The sequence below is a fragment of the Syngnathoides biaculeatus genome, chromosome 8 (assembly GCF_019802595.1).
Source record: "Syngnathoides biaculeatus isolate LvHL_M chromosome 8, ASM1980259v1, whole genome shotgun sequence".
Classification (NCBI taxonomy): Eukaryota; Metazoa; Chordata; class Actinopteri; order Syngnathiformes; family Syngnathidae; genus Syngnathoides; species Syngnathoides biaculeatus.
Genome location: NC_084647.1, coordinates 8153978 through 8173380, shown reverse-complemented (window position 1 = coordinate 8173380; position 19403 = coordinate 8153978). Strand labels below are relative to the sequence as shown.

The window sequence follows — 19403 nt, the reverse complement described above, 5'->3', positions numbered from 1 at the left end:
TTCTTGCTAGAAAATCATTACTGGAAAAAAACTCTGTCCAAAAAAAAAAAAAAAAACTATCCCCAAAAGTATATGTTTATTGTGAAATATAATACTCACTTCCCTTGCTATGAAATTATGACATTGTGTGCAGTCCAATGTGCACGTATCTATGTAATTGTAGCGTTTTTGGCGTCCATAAACACGGAAAGCACTGCCATTTTGCCCCCACCCGCTGGACACAACTGTATGCACGCAGCTCAATTGTGCTCGTCTTCTCTACCTTGTTGTCCAGGGCTATAATCAGACGACCCCGAGGCGAAAGCGACGAAAGAAACGTGTGACTCCAAGCATGGCTGAACTCAAGATTTGATCGAATGTAAGTGAATTCTCTTTAAGGTTCGTGTTACGCTGTCGCTCCGTGAATACGGGACGACGTATGTGAATTTCTAGAGTGACATTTAACGTCAACTATCGGCCGGACTTTTTCCAAGTTTGTCATTTAGTTAGCTTTAGCCTTTTGTTAGCACCAGATGGGCCTCGTTCACAAAAGTACATTTCAACAATTTGGGTAGTTTCTCGTCAAGAAAATTGTGCTTGGATTCAAAAGTACGTAACGCGCCAAGTGTTTTATTTTTGTTGGCCCGTTTGTATTTAACTAAGTTGTAACGGTCGGAAAACACGTGTTTGAACGCATGGCCGAATTCTGGGTTTCTCTTGAAGTGGTCAACTCAGTCAGACACCATGCAAAATCATAATTTTCACTCACTTTGCAACGAATGACAACTCGTGTGGCTCATTCTACTGTCGGAGTGAATACATTTACTTACACCCATAAAACGGGCGCATCAATAATTTCCCTAGTGAACGTCAGCACGAACTACTTACTTTATATCCATTGTAAGATGTATTTTCTCACTCTGCCCCAGAAATATGGAAAAACAATTTTGTGAACCCTGCAGCCTCACGTCTCCCAAGATGATGCAGACTTTCACAATCCATTGGAATCCACTGCAGAAGCACCCAGCGGATGTCAAATAGGGATGAGGTAAAAAATGAGATTCAGACTTCCGACTGCATGGCTGAATTCTGGTCCAGCTTTGTGGTGGACACAGTCAGACACCATGCCAGAGTTTTGTCTCATTTCTTTTTGAAGATGGCCGTGTTCTCTTCACTTTCATCCAGCAGTATAGAAATGACTACACTAATATTATTTTTTTTTTCCCTCTCCTCCTGAATATTCGACTGGCATTGTGAGCATGTGTATATGTAATACAAACAAGGTACTTACATTCAGATATAGCAAGCTTGGAATATCTTCTTTTGTTTTTCCTCCGACAGGTTTTGACGCTGGATTAGTTCGGATGTCGTGGCCGAAATCGTACTGGGTGGTGGAATGTTTGTCCAAGGACAAGGTACCGTTGCAACAGGAAGACACAATACAGTGGAATCTCAGTTCTCGACCACAATCCGTTCCAGAAGGCGGTTCGAGAACCGATATCTTCGAAAACCCAATTGATATTTCCCACGTCTGCGTACTGAGGCAGCGTTAGACACAATAACAACGCGCGTCGTGGATCGGCTGGTCTTGCCGCGCGGGTTAGGTTATTTCCGGATCTTGTCGCAGGCGTTCGAGAACAGGATTTAAAAAAAAAAAAAAAACTCAAAATTTTCATCTGGAAACCGATTTGTCTGAGAACTGATACGTTCGAAAACAGAGTATTCACTGCACATACGCTCAAGTAGGTGTTGAGATTATTGTACTCTCTCATTTGAAAAAAATAAAAGTTTAATACCGACTGTCACATTTGTGTGGGTTTTCATTTCCATTGAATGTCGCATTTTATTTTCAAACTGAGTTTTAAGTGGTGTACTGTTGTGGTCACATCTCGATTGCGTGTACCGCAAACTACAACCTCGCCAGTCAAAATGAACATCTGACCAAGTTTCTGTGGTATTGAATACTGCTTTATTATTCACAAGAGGTGTCAGAAGATGAGTTTGTTTGTCTTGGAAGCTGTTTTGGCCTCATCCGTGCCGGCGTCAACGGTTTTTGCAACAAGGCTCGGTTAGGATGCGCTAGCTAGCCAATGTTTCCATTCTTTGACTTGGAACAGAACCCAAAACCTGTGAGCGAGCTTTAGCGTTTGCTCCGTTTAAATGAAGCATGACAACAGAGCGGAAAGTCCAGTTTAATATTAAATCTTTTAACTGCTTTTTCGTTTGCGAGCGACTACATTCGGACCTTTACATACCGGCTTGTGCCGTGAAATCCGCGTAATACCAGTTGATGAGCCGAGGACATCTGCTGGTTCAGTATTAAATTCATAGTGAACAATAATTCTTCCTCTCCCCAGAAGGTGTCATGTACTTGGTTACATATTTACATATTTGAATAAACCGCATGCATGTTGTTTCGAAATAAACTAGTAATCGATTTAGTGCAGTTTCTCACGGGCTCCAGCAGAGGGCGCTGTACAAAATGGCCAACGAGTTCATCGAGAGATGTGTAAACAAACAAAAAGGGTACTTCGCATTTTTAATGTCAATTACACGTGAGGTGACCATGAAAAAGAGTCGATACATTTTTGTTTGCCATTATATGCGAGTTACCAAAAAATGTATGGACATAAATTTTGATGTGATGTGTTTGGTTACCAGATGTGCTGCACGGGCTCATCTGCCTCTGCGGCGATGGACAGCAGGATGGCCTTGGGGGTGTTCTCGAAAAGCGCCGCTCGGTTCTGCGCCTGGCCCTTCTTGACCCAGTGGCCGTAGATCTTGAAGGCGCACGCGTCGATGAGCTTGCGGATGGGCTTGAGCGCGTACGGGTCGCTCTTGATCACCTCCTTGGTGACGGGCTTGACTCGCCGGTAGCTGCAGTAGATGCGCATGCTGGCGAGTACCGTGAGACAAATGACCTGGCGGGGGGGGGGGGGGGGGGAGTAGGATTCTTTCATTAATTGGCGTTATAGATTTTGTGCGTGTCTATCAGAACTGGACTAGCAAAATCTCTTGCAAATTGTGTCGCACTCATTTGTGCTCTAATAATCTGAATTCAATTTAGGAATTAATCAGTGGGAGAGGCAGCAAGTTAGCGCTTATGCTAACGGGACGAGTTAAAATAAAACTTACCGGTAAATGTCACTGAGACACGCCAGTAACACAGCAGCAACACGCTAGCAACAGTGCTAACAGGACCGGTAAAAGTCACTTCCTCGGCACATATATTCCACCAGTCTCACGCTTACCTTTTCCCCTCAAGTGGCCCCTTGCGGCCGTTAGAAAAAATGCACAAATTACTCGCATCACCGCATAAACGGCAGGGTTGAAAGCGCGTGAGGAAAAAAAAAAAAAGTCGCAGTTTGTAGGCCGGAAATTACGGTAATTGGACACCCCAAATTGCCCCAAGGTGTGAGTGTGAGTGTGGCTGTCTGTCTCCATGTGCCCTGCGATTGGCTGGCGACCAGTTCAGGGTGTAGCCCGCCTCCTGCCCGTTGACAGCTGGGATAGGCTCCAGCACGACCCGCGACCCTCGTGAGAATAAGCGGCTAAGAAAATGGAGGGATGAATCAGTGGGTGAGAATCATTCGAGAGGATCTTGAGCCTTGATTGGGTCGGCGGACACCCTGAACTGGTTTTATCACATCTGACAAACTGATTGGAGGCCAAGGTACTGTAGAATGTCATTTCAGCAATTTGATATGCAAATCCATCACTGTGGACCAATACTTATGGAAATGTGCCATATTGACGCTCATCAAAAATGTGTCGGCGGAGCATTAATGAGCTCGCTTCTTTCATAACTGAGAAATGGTTTTGCCACACGAGCTGTGACGACCTCACCTTGAATTTTCTGTACGGACTCAGTTGTCGGACTTCGTCCACCACGTACTGGGAGAAGAACGGGTGGTTGAGCACGTCCGCGGCCGTGTAGCGCTGCTCCGGGTCCACTACGAGCATCCGCGCGATCTGACAGAACAGCAAAAACGAGTGCGTCAATTGGAATTGAACGAATGAAATTCAAGAAAACAAAATGGAAAAAAAAAAAAAAGAGGCAGACCAAATCTTTGACCGTGTCGGAGCGGTCGTCCCACTCGGGGGACGAGAAGCTGTAATCTCCGGCTAAGATCGTGCGAAGCATTAGCGTCTGTTTCCTGTGCCAGAAGGGCGGAGAGCCGGCCAGGAGCGTGTACATGATTACGCCCGCGCTCCATCTGCACGAATATCGCGGGGGGCGGGCAAATGTCAGAATGCATTTAAGGCAGCGCGAATTCTCGTATCGCTTACATGAGCGCTGGGGAAGAAAAGGTCTTGGCAGGCAAGGGGGGGGGGGGGGGACTATGGAAGTCCATCAACTTCAGACATCAGAAGTATCAGTCAATGCACCTCATGTAATCATTTTTACTTTTATGCTTACTATTTCAATTTTTTTCAGGATGAAAATGTATCCCATACATTTTGTACTTAAAATCATGTCTCCCCCCCCCCCCCCCCCCCCCCCCCGTTACACGGAATCAGTTACTGTCCCGACACCGCTCACATGTCCACAGCCGTCCCGTATCCTTCGTGGCCGGAGTCCATGGAGCACTGGATGATCTCGGGGGCCAGATAAACGGGCGTCCCGCACACTTCTGAATGCGGGAGGGAGGGAGGGAGGGAGGGAGGGGGAATCAAATAAGTTCAATTCAAGCAACAAAGATATTTTCAGTGCTGCCAACGCCACGCATAATTTGCTCGAGAATAAATACTTCAGTAAAAAAAAAAAAAAATGACATTTAACATTAACATTCATACCAATTTCAAATTCTGGGAAGCTAAGAATGAGAACGTGACTTCGTCACAGCTTATCGAGCCACGTACAGCGTGCAAATAATTATTTTGACAACGCAAACGTCGCCCTCGTCGGCTTTGGAATGGACATCAAATTGATCGGACGCGTTTTCTTCACGTGACGTCATAACACGACATAACATTCGCATTGTGGAGCCATCGGTCGCCTTCTCGCTATGATCTGTCCTTTGATTAATTCATTGATTTCAGCAAGTTTGATCACCTAAACCAATGATTTAATGTTGACACAAATCAGTATGTGATCTCTCTGCATTACGGCAAATAGATTTGAATATCTTGTTGCTTTGTAACTGAATGTCACGAACCAAATGCAGGACTTCCAGGCAGAGGCGTAATGTTCAACGCGGTTGGAAAACGGGTCGATACCAAAAAGCAATCTAAAACAAGGCCGAGGCGCAAAAACGCAAGGCTAGGCAAGATCCAAAAAGACATTCAGCAATGGGGGAAGCTAACAAGCCTACCAGGACTTGATCACACCAAAAGGGAAAAGAATCCCCGTGAATAGGGGTTACTCTAACTTGCACACAGAAGCGGAGAGAGTCCCCCGGGCAGTGAATGAAACTCACTAACACGAGGCAACGAACTGGCAAATGCCAGAGACAAAAACGCCAACTAAATAGTTGGTCGAATTACAGTGCCGAATGCGAAACAGCTGTCCTGGCCACGCCTCCCTTGGCAGTGGCCAATCCTTGCTCGTGACACTTCATGACATGTAACCAGAACCCGGGCTGACTTTGAACATCCGCTGGGACGATTTGAAAAGTTGTTGCATTCAGACTTGCTCAGTTCAAAAGAGTCTGCTGTCTTCATGTTTCACTTTCAGTCACCACTATGTAATAATAACAAATAATCATAGCAAATTGCCGACATGGTTCTAGGAATTTGTCCAACGGGCTCCCCTGGCGGAACACTAAACGCCGATGCGGTTTAGTAGTCGGGCTCCAACCTTTAAGCTTCTGTCCCGACTGGATTTGCACGGCAAAGCCGAAGTCCGTGAGTTTGATGTTCATCTGGTCATCCAGAAGGATGTTTTCAGGCTTGAGATCTCGATGGACGATGTTTTGGTCATGGAGAAAACGGACCACGTCCAGCAGAGCGCGCATGATGTTCCTACAACAACAACAACAACAAAAATAATAATAATAATGAAGGTTCCATCACGGTTAAGGTACGAGCGTGGGCTCGTTTGTGAAGGAGTGAATTTGCTCGGCGACCTGGTTTCCTTCTCGCTCAGCGTAACTTTCTCCGTGAGGTAGTCAAAAAGTTCCCCCTTTCTCATCCTGGGAGGAAGACGACAAGAAGGAGAGAAACGAGCAAATGAACCTCAAAACTGGAGAAAATAAAGTAGCGAGACTTTATCGCTTGCGGTTACTCACAAGTCAAAAACCAGGAAGAAGAATACGTTGGATTCGTAGCAGTCTTTTAGCTGGACTGGACGGAAACGTGTCAAAAGCACAAGTTATGACAGACAAAGAGATCCATAAAAAAAAAAAAAAAAATGCAGTTGATGACAGGCTAGCGACCCGCTACATTTTCTCCGTTGTACATTTTGGATTCAACGGACTTGTCAGAGTGGTTCCAATGCGCCGTACATTTCAGTTTTACTACAGTACAGCGAATACTCGGTTCTCGAACAAATCTGATTACGAAACAAAATCCAGTACTCAAACCGCCCCGGAAATAACGTAACGCGCGTGGCCCGCCCCGCTGACCCACGACGCGGTTTGTTATTGCGCATAAACGCAGCCTCCGTACGCAGACCTGTCCCGGTAACGCCATCTACTGACAGTTTTTTCTTTCTATTGAGGACTAATAACCTCCAATCATGGCTCCAGAGAAGTGACACAGATACAGGAATGCGCTCCCAGCCTCGCCTACTCTACTACTAAAGCATACATTTTAAGCAAAAAAATAAAAAATATATTTCTGAAATTATTTCATTATATAAAGTATTTAAACTATATATGTATTTCTGCTGTGCAGTTTATTATCAGGAAAAGCTACAAAAAAAAAAAATGTTTTAAAAAGCGTATTTGTTTAGGCTTGGAGCGCATTATTTCTTTTTCCAGTCATCGTAATGGGAAATATCGATTCGGATTTCGAACAAACCACTTCTCGAACCGCGTTCTGGAACGGATCGTGGTCGAGAACCGAGGTCGTACGTATCCCATACTTTTGTACGTACGTCCATACTTTGACACCATCCGTGTAGTCACATGACTGCACGCAAAGCCTTTGCTGGGCGACTCATTTAAAAAAAAATGCAATCCAAGTTTTTCCTTTCCAGGTTCCCACAAACAAACTACAGTAATTTGCTTTACTCTTACTCGAGTAGAATGTTTGGCTCCTCTACCCACCCAAAAGCCAACATTTGCCACTCGGTCAACAACCGCAAAATTGGGGCGAAGGACGTTCAAAGGGGACTTACTGATATTTTCCCGCCCGAAGACTTTCTTGAGAATGTCGATCTCTTTCATGGTGGAGTCCCTGATCTCCTCGATCTCCCGCGGGGTCGTCTTGTCCGAGGGGGTGATGTCGATGATCTTCACGGCGAACTCCTGAGACGTCTGTTTGTCCACGCAGCGACGCACCACGCTGCTTACGCCCCTGAGCAGAACGAGACTGTCCTAGCAATGCGCGAATTGTCGTCATAGATCTTTGTTTCTATTTTGCTAAGGAAAGGACTCGGAGGGTCGCGAGGGAAGTAGCTTCAGGGGGGATCCCCAGACTTCCCTTTCCCCAGCCACTTCTTCCAGCTCTTCCGCAGGGATCCCGAGGCGTTCCCAAGCCAGCCGAGAGACGTAGTCTCTCCAGTGTGTCCTGGGTCGTCCTCGGGGTCTCTGCCCGGAACACGTCACCGGGGAGGCGTCCGGGAGGCATTCAAATCAGATTCCCCAGCCACCTCATCTGGCTCCTCTCAATGCGGAGGACCAGTCGATCTCCGTTCCTACCCTCACCTATGGGCACGAGCTTTGGGTCGTGAAGGAAAGAACAAGATCCCGGATACAAGCGGCCGAAATGAGTTTCCTCCTCCCCAGGGCGTCCGGGCTCTCCCTCAGAGAACGGGTGGGAATCTCGGTCATCAGGGAGGGGCTCAGTGTCAAGCCGCTGCTCCTCCGCATTGAGAGGAGCCAAATGAGGCTCCCAGAGGCCTCCAACGTGAGGTGTTCCGGACACGTCCTAGCGGAAAGAGACCCCGGGGACGACCCAGGAAACGCTGGAGAGACTTTGTCTCTCAGCTGGTTTGGGAACGCCTCGGGATCCCTCCGGAAGAGCTGGAAGAAGTCTGGGTATCCCTGCTGAAGATACTTATTCACCAAGCTGACCCGGAAAAGCGGTAAAAAATGGACGGATGTTTTTTTTTTTATGTAATGTGGTTTTCATTCCAATTTTGGGTTTACTTGATTCTTTTTGGATTTAACATTTGGTCCCTCCTCTCTCCCATGTTCTCGAAGATTTAAAAAAAAAAAAAAAAAGACACCAACTGATCTTACGTAATCCCCGAGACACAAAGCTGCTTTGAGAGGACCCAAAACACCGAATCGCACACTTCCTTCCCTAGCAACGTCCCTAACGTAAGAAGAGAACAACCGCAAGGGAATGACAATTAGCGCCCCGGTTCTCTGCTCACGTGCCTCGAGGGACGCACGGAAGAGCAACAGTCGCTCTTCGCACTTCATACGTTTTCACGAACATACCGTCCCAGGATCTCCTTGGGCTCGTACTTTTCGTAGAACTCCTGGGCACCCACCCAGTCGGGGATCTCGTCCTCTTTGGTCATGATGGAGCGATCGACGCGACGGCTCTCCGCTTCCTCGCTGCGTGGGGATCGGCGTTCATCAAATAATTACGCAAAGTACATCTTTAAAAACTTCAAAAGGGTGGCTTGTGATGCGCGTATGGATTTGAACCTTGTGTTTTGACTTTTGTGGGCCTCGGTAACTCGCACTGGGATCATCAATGATCAACATAACACGCGACATGACATTAGGCAACGAGCAATCCATCAGAAAAATATTGTAATGTACATTTACGGACATGCTACAAAGCTGTTATTACACCACATAAATGTAATGGTAGGAAGCTATGAAGTTCCCCCTGATACAATCATGATGTTTTATTTCTGAAACTATCGACATTATCTCGCTATTGTGTGTAACAAATATTTCTCAGCCACTTATCCTCACAAGGGTCACGTCGCGCTGGAGCTAGCTAACTTCATACTTGAGAGCGATATGCTCCCCTGAACACGAGAAAACCTGAATATATACGTATATTTATGCGTAATGTTTAGCTAAACTAGACTAACACCGTAGTAAACTCATAATTACAGTAAATATTTGTATGAAAAAGACTCCTTATAAAAGATATTTCCGATGATACGAAGCATTCTTTGCATGACCACCGAAAACCGAGGGCCGCCTGTGTCGTGCGTACTGCAGTGTGTACAGATACTTTACTTCCACGTTACATGATACTGCATTTGTGCACAAGTGTAATTTGGCAAGGCTGTAGTTGCCTTCTCTGGCCACCAGGGCAGTTAGAAGCGCTGCAGCTCAGGAGAACGACGAACGTGTAATCAAGTGATCGCTTAGCACAGGTGCCGAGCGGTTAAAAAAAAAAAAAAAAAAGGTGGAATTGATGCAAATTAACCAGCTAAGTGTAGAAATATAAAATTAAAAGACGATATCGTGGAGAAAAGCAAAATTAAAAACTCGTTTTTGATCAATTTTGGAGTCCGTTCGCCACCTAGCCTTGCTCGAACTCGATTTCCGCTTCCTCTACTTACAAAAAAAAAAGTGTTTGATTATCAAAATGACGAACTCGGAGCACGCCAAAGTTTGCTGCGACAATTGCGAGTTGGAGCGACGGGTACGATCCACTCACCGCGTTCGATCCGTCTGGCGGGGGCTTCTCGTTAAAGGTTGTCCATCGTGCGGGAGGAAGACTGCGAACAAGCGGCGGACGCACGGCGAGGCTGCCGCAGCTTTGCGGGGGGTCGCCGGCAAGACGTGAGCTCGAATGTCAGATTCCCAAAATAGTCCGGCGCGACTGAAATAACTGGCGAGACTCTTTTACGCCACTTAGACGAGCTTGCACTACTTTTTTTTTTCCCCCAAATATAATGTCTGCTTCTGGGACTTCAGTTTGTGTTTATAGTACTGCATGTGTCGTCTTCAAGATGGCCGGAACAGAACCTCAAAATTTTCATAACCACCGTTGATAGTTTGTCGTAGATATATTTAAGACTGTCGTACTTCAACATAAATGGCTTGAAAATGACATGCCCATGACATATTTGTCCTCTTTTAAAAAAGATGACGCATCTGCTGCGGAAGCCGCCATTACTTCAAGTGTATATGAATTTCTACCACTTCATATTTTTAGTTCTTCCACAGGGGCTGAAACCATCAGTCACTTTCCAACAATGTTTTTTTGTTTTTTGTTCTTAGCCACTTTGGCGTGATGATCCCGTGAGAGGACCTGCAACTGAGACCGAGTTTTCTAATATTGGTATTTCACTTTTGGATGCCTTGACAGTCCTGAAATTTCTAACTTGTAGGCCCGAGCTGCAGGAGACATTCTCCAGATTTCACTTTAGGTGCCAGTGTTTAGAAATTCAAAACATCCCAGGCAAAACCGTCACAACAGTACTCCTCTCTTTCAAAAAAAAAAAAAAAAAGTTGATTGAGTAAATTTGAATTATCAGTTGATTTTAATTTGCTTTAAATGTCTCCTGGTGTAGGAATAATTGCAAATATAATTATCATACATCGGCTTCCAATCAAGAAATGCTTCGCTCTGCAGCCGCCCGGCACAAAAACATCAACCAGGAATTTGTCTGCTTAAGAAATGATGACCACACATGCACACAAACAAACAAGTAGACTGTTGTTTTTGCAACATCCAGGTAAATAAGTTGCGTTTTGAAACTAATTAAACGGAGACGCTGAGGAGAGGCTAATAATCAGAGCGTGAAGTGGTGAATTGAATCTCGAGCTGTTCCAAAACTTGAACTGGTGTCTTTGCTTCCCCTTTTTTGTCCCGTTTAATGAATGTCCAAATCGGTAAAGCTGACAACGGGGTTTTCTACCAACGACTGTTTGGATGCATCGTAGGGCTGTCAATTCACAAAATTAATTTCTAACGTCCATGCAGTCTAAGTACTTCTTACGCCGCGTTATACTATACTGTGTGTTTCCAGTGACATTACAATCATCCAGTTTTAGTGTTCTCCTAAAAAAATAATACTTACGACAAAGAAAATGTTGCCTTCATGACCAAAATGCTTTAATGTTTTGATTTCAAGCAGCAACTGTGCCATTCTGGAATCATAACATCGCGAGCGCCGCTGCAGATAATGAAATGCAAACAGAAACTCAAAACAGGAATATATTTATACGTCAACATGACTACAAGCTCTGTCATCGTCTCCTAATGATTGAATGGACCGATATCGTCTCGAGATAATCAACTGTTAAAAGGACATTTGTCGATCTTTTATTTAGAACACGTTGACGCCTGGCAATGGCGAGTCTATGCTGTCCTCTCCGAGATTTCTGCATGTAATTCAAGACAGACCTGTGGAATGAGCAAAAACAATTTCACAATAAATAAGACCCACCATCGTCCACTGGAATGCCAACATATTAAAATCAGACGACGACTAGCTCATACAGCCAAGACGTCAAAAATGGCGATGCAAAGGCGTGCGCAGGACAACATTCAGGAGTATTTTGTGGTGTAAAAATTCACAAACTGTAAACGCTCAAGACTGTTTCTTATGCAAGTCATATTTCCTTCCAGCTTACCATTAGCAAACTTGCACTGTTTGAGCACCTCGCTGAAGCCCTCGCAGAGTTTCAGATCGCTTTGCGATTGAGCGCAGTCGATGAACTGTTTGAGTTCATAGGAGCACGCTTGCTGCGGGCTGTTCTGCTGCTGGTAGGGAGACTGCGTTTGGTACGGCTGGGCCTGGGGGGGCTCCTAAAACAAAAACACGAAAAAAACAAAAAAAAAAAAAAGATGACGACAGTGCAAATTACTTGAATTTCATAAAAGAAGTAAACGGCTTTTAATTTATAACAGTTGTGTACATGCACAACTCCCCAATTTAATGAGATCGCGCAAAAGACTGGCACCAAAACGTGTCTTTGTGACCCGCCCGGATTGACTATCACGAGCTACTCCGAAAACACATCAGTCTACGACAAGATGAAGTGACGTTTATTACCTGGTACGTGACATCAGGCCTCGCGGGCTCCGAACTCCCCCCGCTGAAGGCCCCCGTCATGGCGTGGCCGAGGGTGTGCCCGACAGCAGAGCCCACCGCCACCCCGGCGGCGGTCGTCGCCATCTGGGCAAACATGCCGGGCTGTCGGGGCGCCGCCGCCGGGGCGGCGACGGCGGTCGGGGGGGTGTGCACTGGAACCGGTGCGCGGGGTGGAGGGGGAGGCGGTGGAGGTGCCCGGCTGTGAAGAAATTGGTACAAAAACATCAATATTGTTTTTTTGTAACAGCAATGGACTATCTGGTGATTCAAAACCCAATTCTGCCAAAACAAAACAAACAAAAAAAACTCCGATGAATAACATCAGGTCATGTTTTCCCGTCTTTTAACAGCTAATTCTTTTACAATTACAGTAATCGTCATTGATATTGTCAAACATAACCAATGTCATTAAGTCAAATACGACTGGCCAAACCGGGATGAGTTTAACGACAATCGCCAAAAAGAACTTGCAGAATAAGCTTTAGCATTCCTAAAACATGTTCGATTATGCTCTACTTAAAAGAAAAATAAATATACTAGGAAAGCGATTGTCAATTACATAAACAACGACTGTCGGTGTACGCGGGTTTGTCAAGTGCATGACCTTGATGAAACCGTACTTTGTGTGACAGTCTCAAAACATCTCGAAAAAGTATTATTTACATAACCGTGGAACATAAAACTAATCCTTATAATCGAGCCAGTTTGTGTTCGTAAGGATTTAGGTCTCAAGTCCAGCACGCAATGCAAGAAGGGCACACGTTAGCATGTACGTTAGCATGTGACGCCATTGTCGCGATGCGGTTCGTCCCGGCGACTTTTAAAACGTTACCTGGCTGGGGAAGTCATCCTCGATGTTCTGCTTCTGCTTCCTCTCGGCATGGTGTCAAAATACACAACTCACGTCTTAAAATATGTCTTTTCTGGGGAAGAAATCTGGTGCGACGTCGGCACTCGAGTCCGGCTAACGCGTCTACTTAGCGACCTTTAGCTGTTCCGGAAGCTTCTGTGTTGCATCATTTATCTCCCGGGTAACTTCCGGTATGTTAGATAAGCGTACTTGCGTCACTATTTTATTCTTATTAATTTGGCTACGTAAGACATTTTGTCATTTTTTTTTACGTTACTTATTTAAACCTTTTGAGAAAGCACATTGTAAATATAACAACGAATGCTACAAAGACGGCACAATTTTGATTCAAGTTTTATAAACTTATCTGCAAGTGTGAAAATAGATTCAATACAAATTCAAATAATATTCCCATTTACATTTCCCAAAGATTACAAAGCATATACCTGCACACTGCAGAAAATGCCCCCAAAATTTTATATATATATACACACAGAGTACAAGAAGTGTACTATGTACTATGTGTTCTTTATCTTCTTCCAACACTTCGAATTAACTATAAATTAAAAAAAAATATGTCTGTCAATCTAAAGAGGATTGAATGCTAATCCCTCTTCCCCTTCCTCTTTTTATTTGGATTTTTATGCCATTTGTGGCATCCACTTCCCTGTGCAGATCTTCGTTCGGACCAGGCAGGCATGGGCGCCTCCATTTCCCCTGGTCGTCCTCCTCTGTCCGGTACGTGTCCCATCATTTTCTAGTCACCGTAGAAAAGACATTTTGTTTATAACGATTTCTTGGCACTTGGAGGAAAAAAAAAAAAAAAAAATAAAAAAATATCATACTTCAATGCGTTTCGCTGGTTTACCTTGTAGACGTCTGTGCTTTTGCCAGCTTTGATGGGCTCGATGCAGGATTGATCCTCTCTGGTAGCCAGCAGAAGCGGGAGGGACACTTTGGAACAAAGTGCGATGGATGCAAGGGGAGGGACTGAGGCAACTGCTTCGCTGCGCTCCTAAATAAATAATAAGAAGAATTATAGGACATCTGATGGAAAGATTAAGCAGATCTGGTGTCATTTGCATAGGTATTGACTCTTTTGGCGTGTCCGTGGGGTCCAACTTTGGGCCAGAGGTGCGGCACACCCTGTTCTGGGTGCCAGCTAATTGCACGGCACAAAGACTGACAACCATTCATATTCACATCTATGAATATTTTAGTCTTCAACGTACCTAGCGTGCAAGTTTTTGGGATGTGAGAGGAAGCTGGGGCGCACACACGTACGGAAGGACGATAAAAACAAGCACACTCCATCCGGCATTCCTCTTTGTTCACATGAAGCCAGCTGACTTAAGGACAAGTTGCATCATTTGTGATACATTTTACATGTAATTCAAATTTTTTAGTATTGAATTTAACAGTAAACTTTATCTGGGGTTGCACTTGCCCCGACCCCCCACCCCCAAAAGTAGCGTAATTTCCGGCCTGTGAACCGCACCTTTTTTCACATGCTTTCGACCCTGCGGTTTATGTGGCGATGCGGCTAATTTGTGCGTTTTTTTTTTTCTAACGGCCGCAAGGGGGCACTCGAGCGGAAAAGGTAAGAGTGACACCGATGGAATATGTGCCGAGGAAGTGACTTTTACCGGTATGTTTTTTTAACCGGCCCTGTTAGCGCTGCGCTAGCGTGTTGGTGCTGTGTTACTGCCGTGTCTCAGTAATTTTTACCGGTATGTTGTTTTTTTAACTGGCCCTGTTAGCGTCACGCTAACACTAGCGCCGTGTTGCTGATTCCGGTATATATATATATTTTTTTTTTTTTTTAAATCGGCCTTGTTAGTGCTTTGCTGTGCTACCGCGTAGCTGCAGTGGCTGTTTTTTTTTTTTTTTTTTTTAAACCAGCCCTGTTTGTGCTACCCTGTTGTTGCTTTGTTATGCTAAGCTAAGGTATTAAAATTTCGAAAACTCTTTGTGTACCGTCTTTCCTTGTAAATATCTCGTGTTTCAATGTGGCCACTTGCGGCTTTTACACAGGTGCGGTTTATCTATTTCCTTTACAAACTTACCGGGTGAGGCTTATAATCCGGTGCGCTCCGCAGGCCGGAAATTACAGTACTGTGTATTGAAGTATTGCTTATTATTTTTTTAAACCACTGCTTGTTGGAAAGTGGCAAGTTCGCTGCCACCACATAGCAAGAAGTGAATTTTTTGCCCACAACTGTAGACAAAAAGATTGGCTGTGTGGCAGCTGATATCACCCAAAACTTTATGATTATTATTATTATTATTTTTAAAATCATTCTTACCTTTTGTTTTTCTCCCCAAGCAAATGACTGAAGTGTAACCTGGAAGCGTTTGATCATCATTTGCTGTCGACAGCAATAGTCGCCGGACAGAACTTGGTTTAGCTTTTGCAGCTTCGTCTGAGGATCACAAGGATTAAATTCGATTTGAACAAAATTTAGTGGGGAAAAGTGAGTGCAATAAGCTGCAAAATGCACAGAGGCCATACCCACTGTTCTGTACTGAGGCTGGCGCACAGAAGAGGGCTTGCCACGGCTTTACCAGGAAGAAGCGCAACTCTCGACTGGACCTGCAGTGCAATATTATCCTCACTTCCTCCACATCTTTGCAGTCTGTAACGGCTCACCTCAAAGCTGTCCCCTGCAAACCAGCTCACCTCACGCAGTACATCAGAATATTGAGAGGACGTATCCAAGTTCAGGGCGTGAAGCACGAGCACCCACTCGGCCTGCACCTCAGCCGCCCTTCGGTGACCGCTTGCGTCACCGCCTTCGTTTTGCTGACAAAACGCCGACTTTTCCTCCGCTCGCTGCTCTTTTGCAGTCTCCTCTCCGGGAGGTTTGTCCTTCGAATGCGGCTCTTTATGCTCGATGATGTGAGCCGCTTGCAATTCTGACACGAGGAACTCTGCGGGGTTTCGAGCGAGATTTCAGCGTAAGCAGGGTGGGCACAAGTTTGCCGATAGTTTTCCATGATTTTTTTTTTTTTTTTTTTCCTAAACTTTTCAGTTCATTTCCAAGAGCGAAAAAAATCAAAACATTTTCCTGGCAGTACAGTGAATACTCTGTTCTCGAACAAATCGAGTTTTTTTTTTTTTTTTTTGTCACGCGCTCATTTTTTAAAGATGTACAGAAGTTCTTCTCCAAGTCAGAGCTGTCGCTACGGCTGGTATTGGCTAGGACGCCATAGGGTGGAGATTCTTCGGCACGTTTATGTCATTTCCTGTAGTCGTTTTTACTTTCCTTCCTGTAACAAGGAAGCTAGCAACGCAAAGGTAACCGTGGACCCATGTCCGCTTGAACAAATGGACCTAAATGACACGATGATACGAAGGATTATGCTGTAAAATGGATCGAGAAGGTGGCGACGTAGGTAGTATAAGGAGCCGGGAGGTATGATGAGTACGTCATCACGCCATGTGACTAAAAGGCCAAGGTCACGTGATTCAATGCGGGCGTGGGAGTGTAAAGTGGCCTTTAGACATGCGCATTGCAACCAGTCCCTGTTGGCTGACACACAAAGGCAGATTCTTATTGATTCTCACCGGTGATTTTGTAAAGGACGGAAGGCTCAAGCATCTCCGAGGTCAGCCCAGCGAGGGGGGACTGCAAGTCGGACAGGATGTTTCTCAGCTCTCTCACCAGCAACACGCCACCTTTCTCACCAGAATCTGTTAAAAGAAAAATTGCTGATCACATTTTGAAGTTGACAATCAAAAAAATTTAAGTCAACAAAAGCAGCACTTGCAGTGATACGGAAATCGTTTACGATTCGTCCATCCTTTTTGAATTCAGCTTGTCCTCATTAGGGTCCCGGGTGACCTGGCGTCTACCCCAGCTGACTTTGCGAGAGAGGCAGTACGCGCCACGTTGGTTAGCAGTTGATTGCAGGGCACATATGGGCAAGCAACCACTCAAAAATCACACTTATGGGAAGTACGTTTTCCATCCATTTTGCACTGCTTATCCTCACTCGGGTCGTGGATGTGCTGGAGCCTATTCCAGCGCACTCTGGGTGGTAGGCGGCGTAGAGACTGAATCGGTCACCAGCCAATCACATGCCACATACAAACAAACAAACAAAAAAAAAAACATTTGCACTCATTTTCACAGCTCCAGAACTTTTTAATGCAGGGGTGCCGCGGAAATAATCCCATCGATTAACTACATTTTTGCAATTTTAGAAGAAAATTGGGAGTATCCGGCGAAATGTCACGAAAACAGGAAGGCCTGAGGCGAGATTCAAACCCAGACCCCTCAACTTAACACTATAATTTACTATTTCAAGATTTAAAAAAATGTTCAATTAATGATGAGCATCACAGCTTCATGTGGGGTTTCTTTTATTTGTTTTTGAACGGATACAAGTTCTTAATGTAAGGGATGAGTATCAGTAGTTTTGCCACTAGTAGTCCGTGGCCTCCCTCTAGTGGCATGATAAACAACCTCTGAATTAAATGCTACTGAGGCTTTTCTTATATTTTCCGGTGCCACACATTGTATTTAACGTTTAAGTACAAGACATTTTGTAGAACTGTTTGTTTTAAAACGTGCGTTTAGGTAGGTTTTATTCATCTTTTATGTGCAATACATTTTAATTAAATCATTATTTGAGTACATTTTTTTTTCCTCCACCCAGTAGTTAAATACAGGTTAAATGGTCAGCGTTAAACTGTACATCATGTTACAGTGGCTATACTATAATACTATTAAATATAAATTATAGGAATTTGTTTTATTCAACATGTGCACAGTACACTACAGGTGGTTCTGGCGCTACTTGGAAGAGAGCTGTGTACATTTTGAGATGATACTAGGAGTAAAACGTTTGAGGGGGAAAACTACGGTACATTAAAAAGTGGGTAGATGTTATGTTTCACATTCGTACCCCGAAGTTCGGGACACCGACACTTCAGCTGGGATGCAAGCCAGTTTAACAGCGGGCATGGAAGTTCATCACATGTGCACTTCGACAAGCAGAAGCCACCCTGGTACCTATGCAGGCAATAATGAGAATAAAACAAGTTTTAAAGAAAATGCTCATTCAACGTGAAAAGTGTTTAAATCAAGCTAACCGTCGCATGATTAAAAACAACGTGGAGCGAAGCGCCTACTCCGTTAAATATAACTCACCCCAATGTTTTAATTGCAGAAATGATCCTCGAACTCCTCTCCATTTCTACTCAGCATGTTTGTCACAATTTGGAAATGAAATTCAACTTCCGGGTGTCCGTGCAACATCCTGTGTTGACGTGCCACACTTCCTGACATTTTTAAAGAAGTGAACAGCAAAGTTGATCGCCACCTGCTGCCCGGAGGGTGAACAGACCGCAAGTGGATTTACTTTTTCCTACGACGGCCACGTTTGTGGACGATCCCATTCCGTTCAATTTTGTCCATATGTGCCCCAAAATTGATTAACGATCAGTGGACTCCCACGATAGAAAATGGGCTTTTAGCTGCTCTCTCCGCAGCGAAACCACCCACATTTGAAAAATGCACGGGTGTGGTCGGTCATGCTCGCGGATAAAGTTGCGGATGAAATGTCAAGACCTTAAAATAACTTACTGGATTAATACAGCATAACTGTAAATAAAAAAAAAATAAAATAAACACATACATAACTAAAATGGAAAACAAAAAATTTAAAACTCAGAAATGAAAATTCCCAATTTCGACTGATATTAGTAGGACATGATATAAAACGGTATTTAACATTTTTCATCGGTAAAAATTCTTGATCTGACAAACTTTGTCTGAAGAAAAGGGCTGTCGAGGAATAAAAACAAACGGTCTGTACCCACCATGTTTCGAAAATGCTGAACGTTTCAACATAATCGGCGTTCGTGGCGACAAGCTAGCCATACATTGTAACAAACATTCCTGTCACCAATCGTGATGTATTGTTGGGGGGGGGGGGGAGCACGCATCTCAGGACTGCCGTAAATAGGAGGCCGGCTCGCTAGAAAAATCGCCTTTATATGCGTACGTTCGACGTTTCAGGTATATCGTGTGAATAGTGATTGTTTAGGAACGAGCTTGTTTAGCAAACAACGTTTTTGAAAGAAAGACATAAATTCAGCTGAAGACGACATAAAATACGCGACGTCTCTCAATATCTATTTTTTATACTCGTAACAAATTGTACGTGCGTTATTTTTCGTACAGATTTGCGAGCGCGAAGGTGCGCTCGTCAAATGCGAGCGACTGCGTCAGACGCAGTTAAGACAACGGCAGCGTGAGGAGTCTTTGTGTGATTTGGGACTTTACTTGCCATATGTGCTTTACGCTTTGGTCCCAAGGAGGTCTTTTATTCCCCTGAAATTGCCCCCCGTCCCAATCAAATGCTCCGGGAGGCGACCTCTGACCCTCAGCAGCAAGCCCAGCAATGCGACAACAACGCAACGCTCTCCTTTGCGCTTTT

General features: G+C 44.6%; 3 protein-coding genes, 1 long non-coding RNA gene and 1 other non-coding gene across 5 annotated transcripts; 2 read left to right on the top strand and 3 right to left on the bottom strand.

The window, feature by feature from the left end:
- Nucleotides 1–211: 211 nt before the first annotated feature.
- LOC133504818 (uncharacterized) lies at nt 212–1773 on the top strand. The gene is made up of 3 exons (XR_009796081.1): nt 212–358; nt 909–1027; nt 1321–1773. It is a non-coding gene; the product is annotated as an uncharacterized LOC133504818 (long non-coding RNA).
- On the top strand, nt 673–803 carry LOC133505433 (small nucleolar RNA SNORA15). The gene has a single exon (XR_009796266.1). It is a non-coding gene; the product is annotated as a small nucleolar RNA SNORA15 (small nucleolar RNA).
- Nucleotides 1774–1974: 201 nt separating the features above from the next.
- On the bottom strand, nt 1975–10264 carry LOC133504646 (phosphorylase b kinase gamma catalytic chain, skeletal muscle/heart isoform-like). The gene is made up of 10 exons (XM_061827115.1): nt 9721–10264; nt 8532–8651; nt 7262–7440; nt 6210–6264; nt 6048–6113; nt 5780–5943; nt 4523–4613; nt 4043–4196; nt 3826–3951; nt 1975–2900 (listed from the first exon to the last, which is right to left on the bottom strand). The coding sequence occupies exons 2-10, from the start codon at nt 8612–8614 to the stop codon at nt 2634–2636; spliced, it is 1185 nt and encodes a 394-aa protein (XP_061683099.1). The 5' UTR covers nt 8615–8651; nt 9721–10264; the 3' UTR covers nt 1975–2633.
- An 836-nt stretch (nt 10265–11100) lies between these two features.
- Nucleotides 11101–13147, bottom strand: chchd2 (coiled-coil-helix-coiled-coil-helix domain containing 2). The gene is made up of 4 exons (XM_061827952.1): nt 12939–13147; nt 12068–12305; nt 11646–11820; nt 11101–11415 (listed from the first exon to the last, which is right to left on the bottom strand). The coding sequence occupies exons 1-4, from the start codon at nt 12986–12988 to the stop codon at nt 11405–11407; spliced, it is 474 nt and encodes a 157-aa protein (XP_061683936.1). The 5' UTR covers nt 12989–13147; the 3' UTR covers nt 11101–11404.
- Nucleotides 13148–13297: 150 nt separating this feature from the next.
- On the bottom strand, nt 13298–18255 carry im:7138535 (uncharacterized protein LOC797998 homolog). Its single transcript, XM_061827951.1, has 8 exons — nt 18113–18255; nt 17868–17974; nt 16525–16650; nt 15637–15887; nt 15469–15549; nt 15263–15379; nt 13825–13971; nt 13298–13713 (listed from the first exon to the last, which is right to left on the bottom strand). Exons 1-8 carry the CDS (start codon nt 18154–18156, stop codon nt 13561–13563), a joined length of 1026 nt encoding a protein of 341 aa, XP_061683935.1. The 5' UTR covers nt 18157–18255; the 3' UTR covers nt 13298–13560.
- Nucleotides 18256–19403: the final 1148 nt, after the last annotated feature.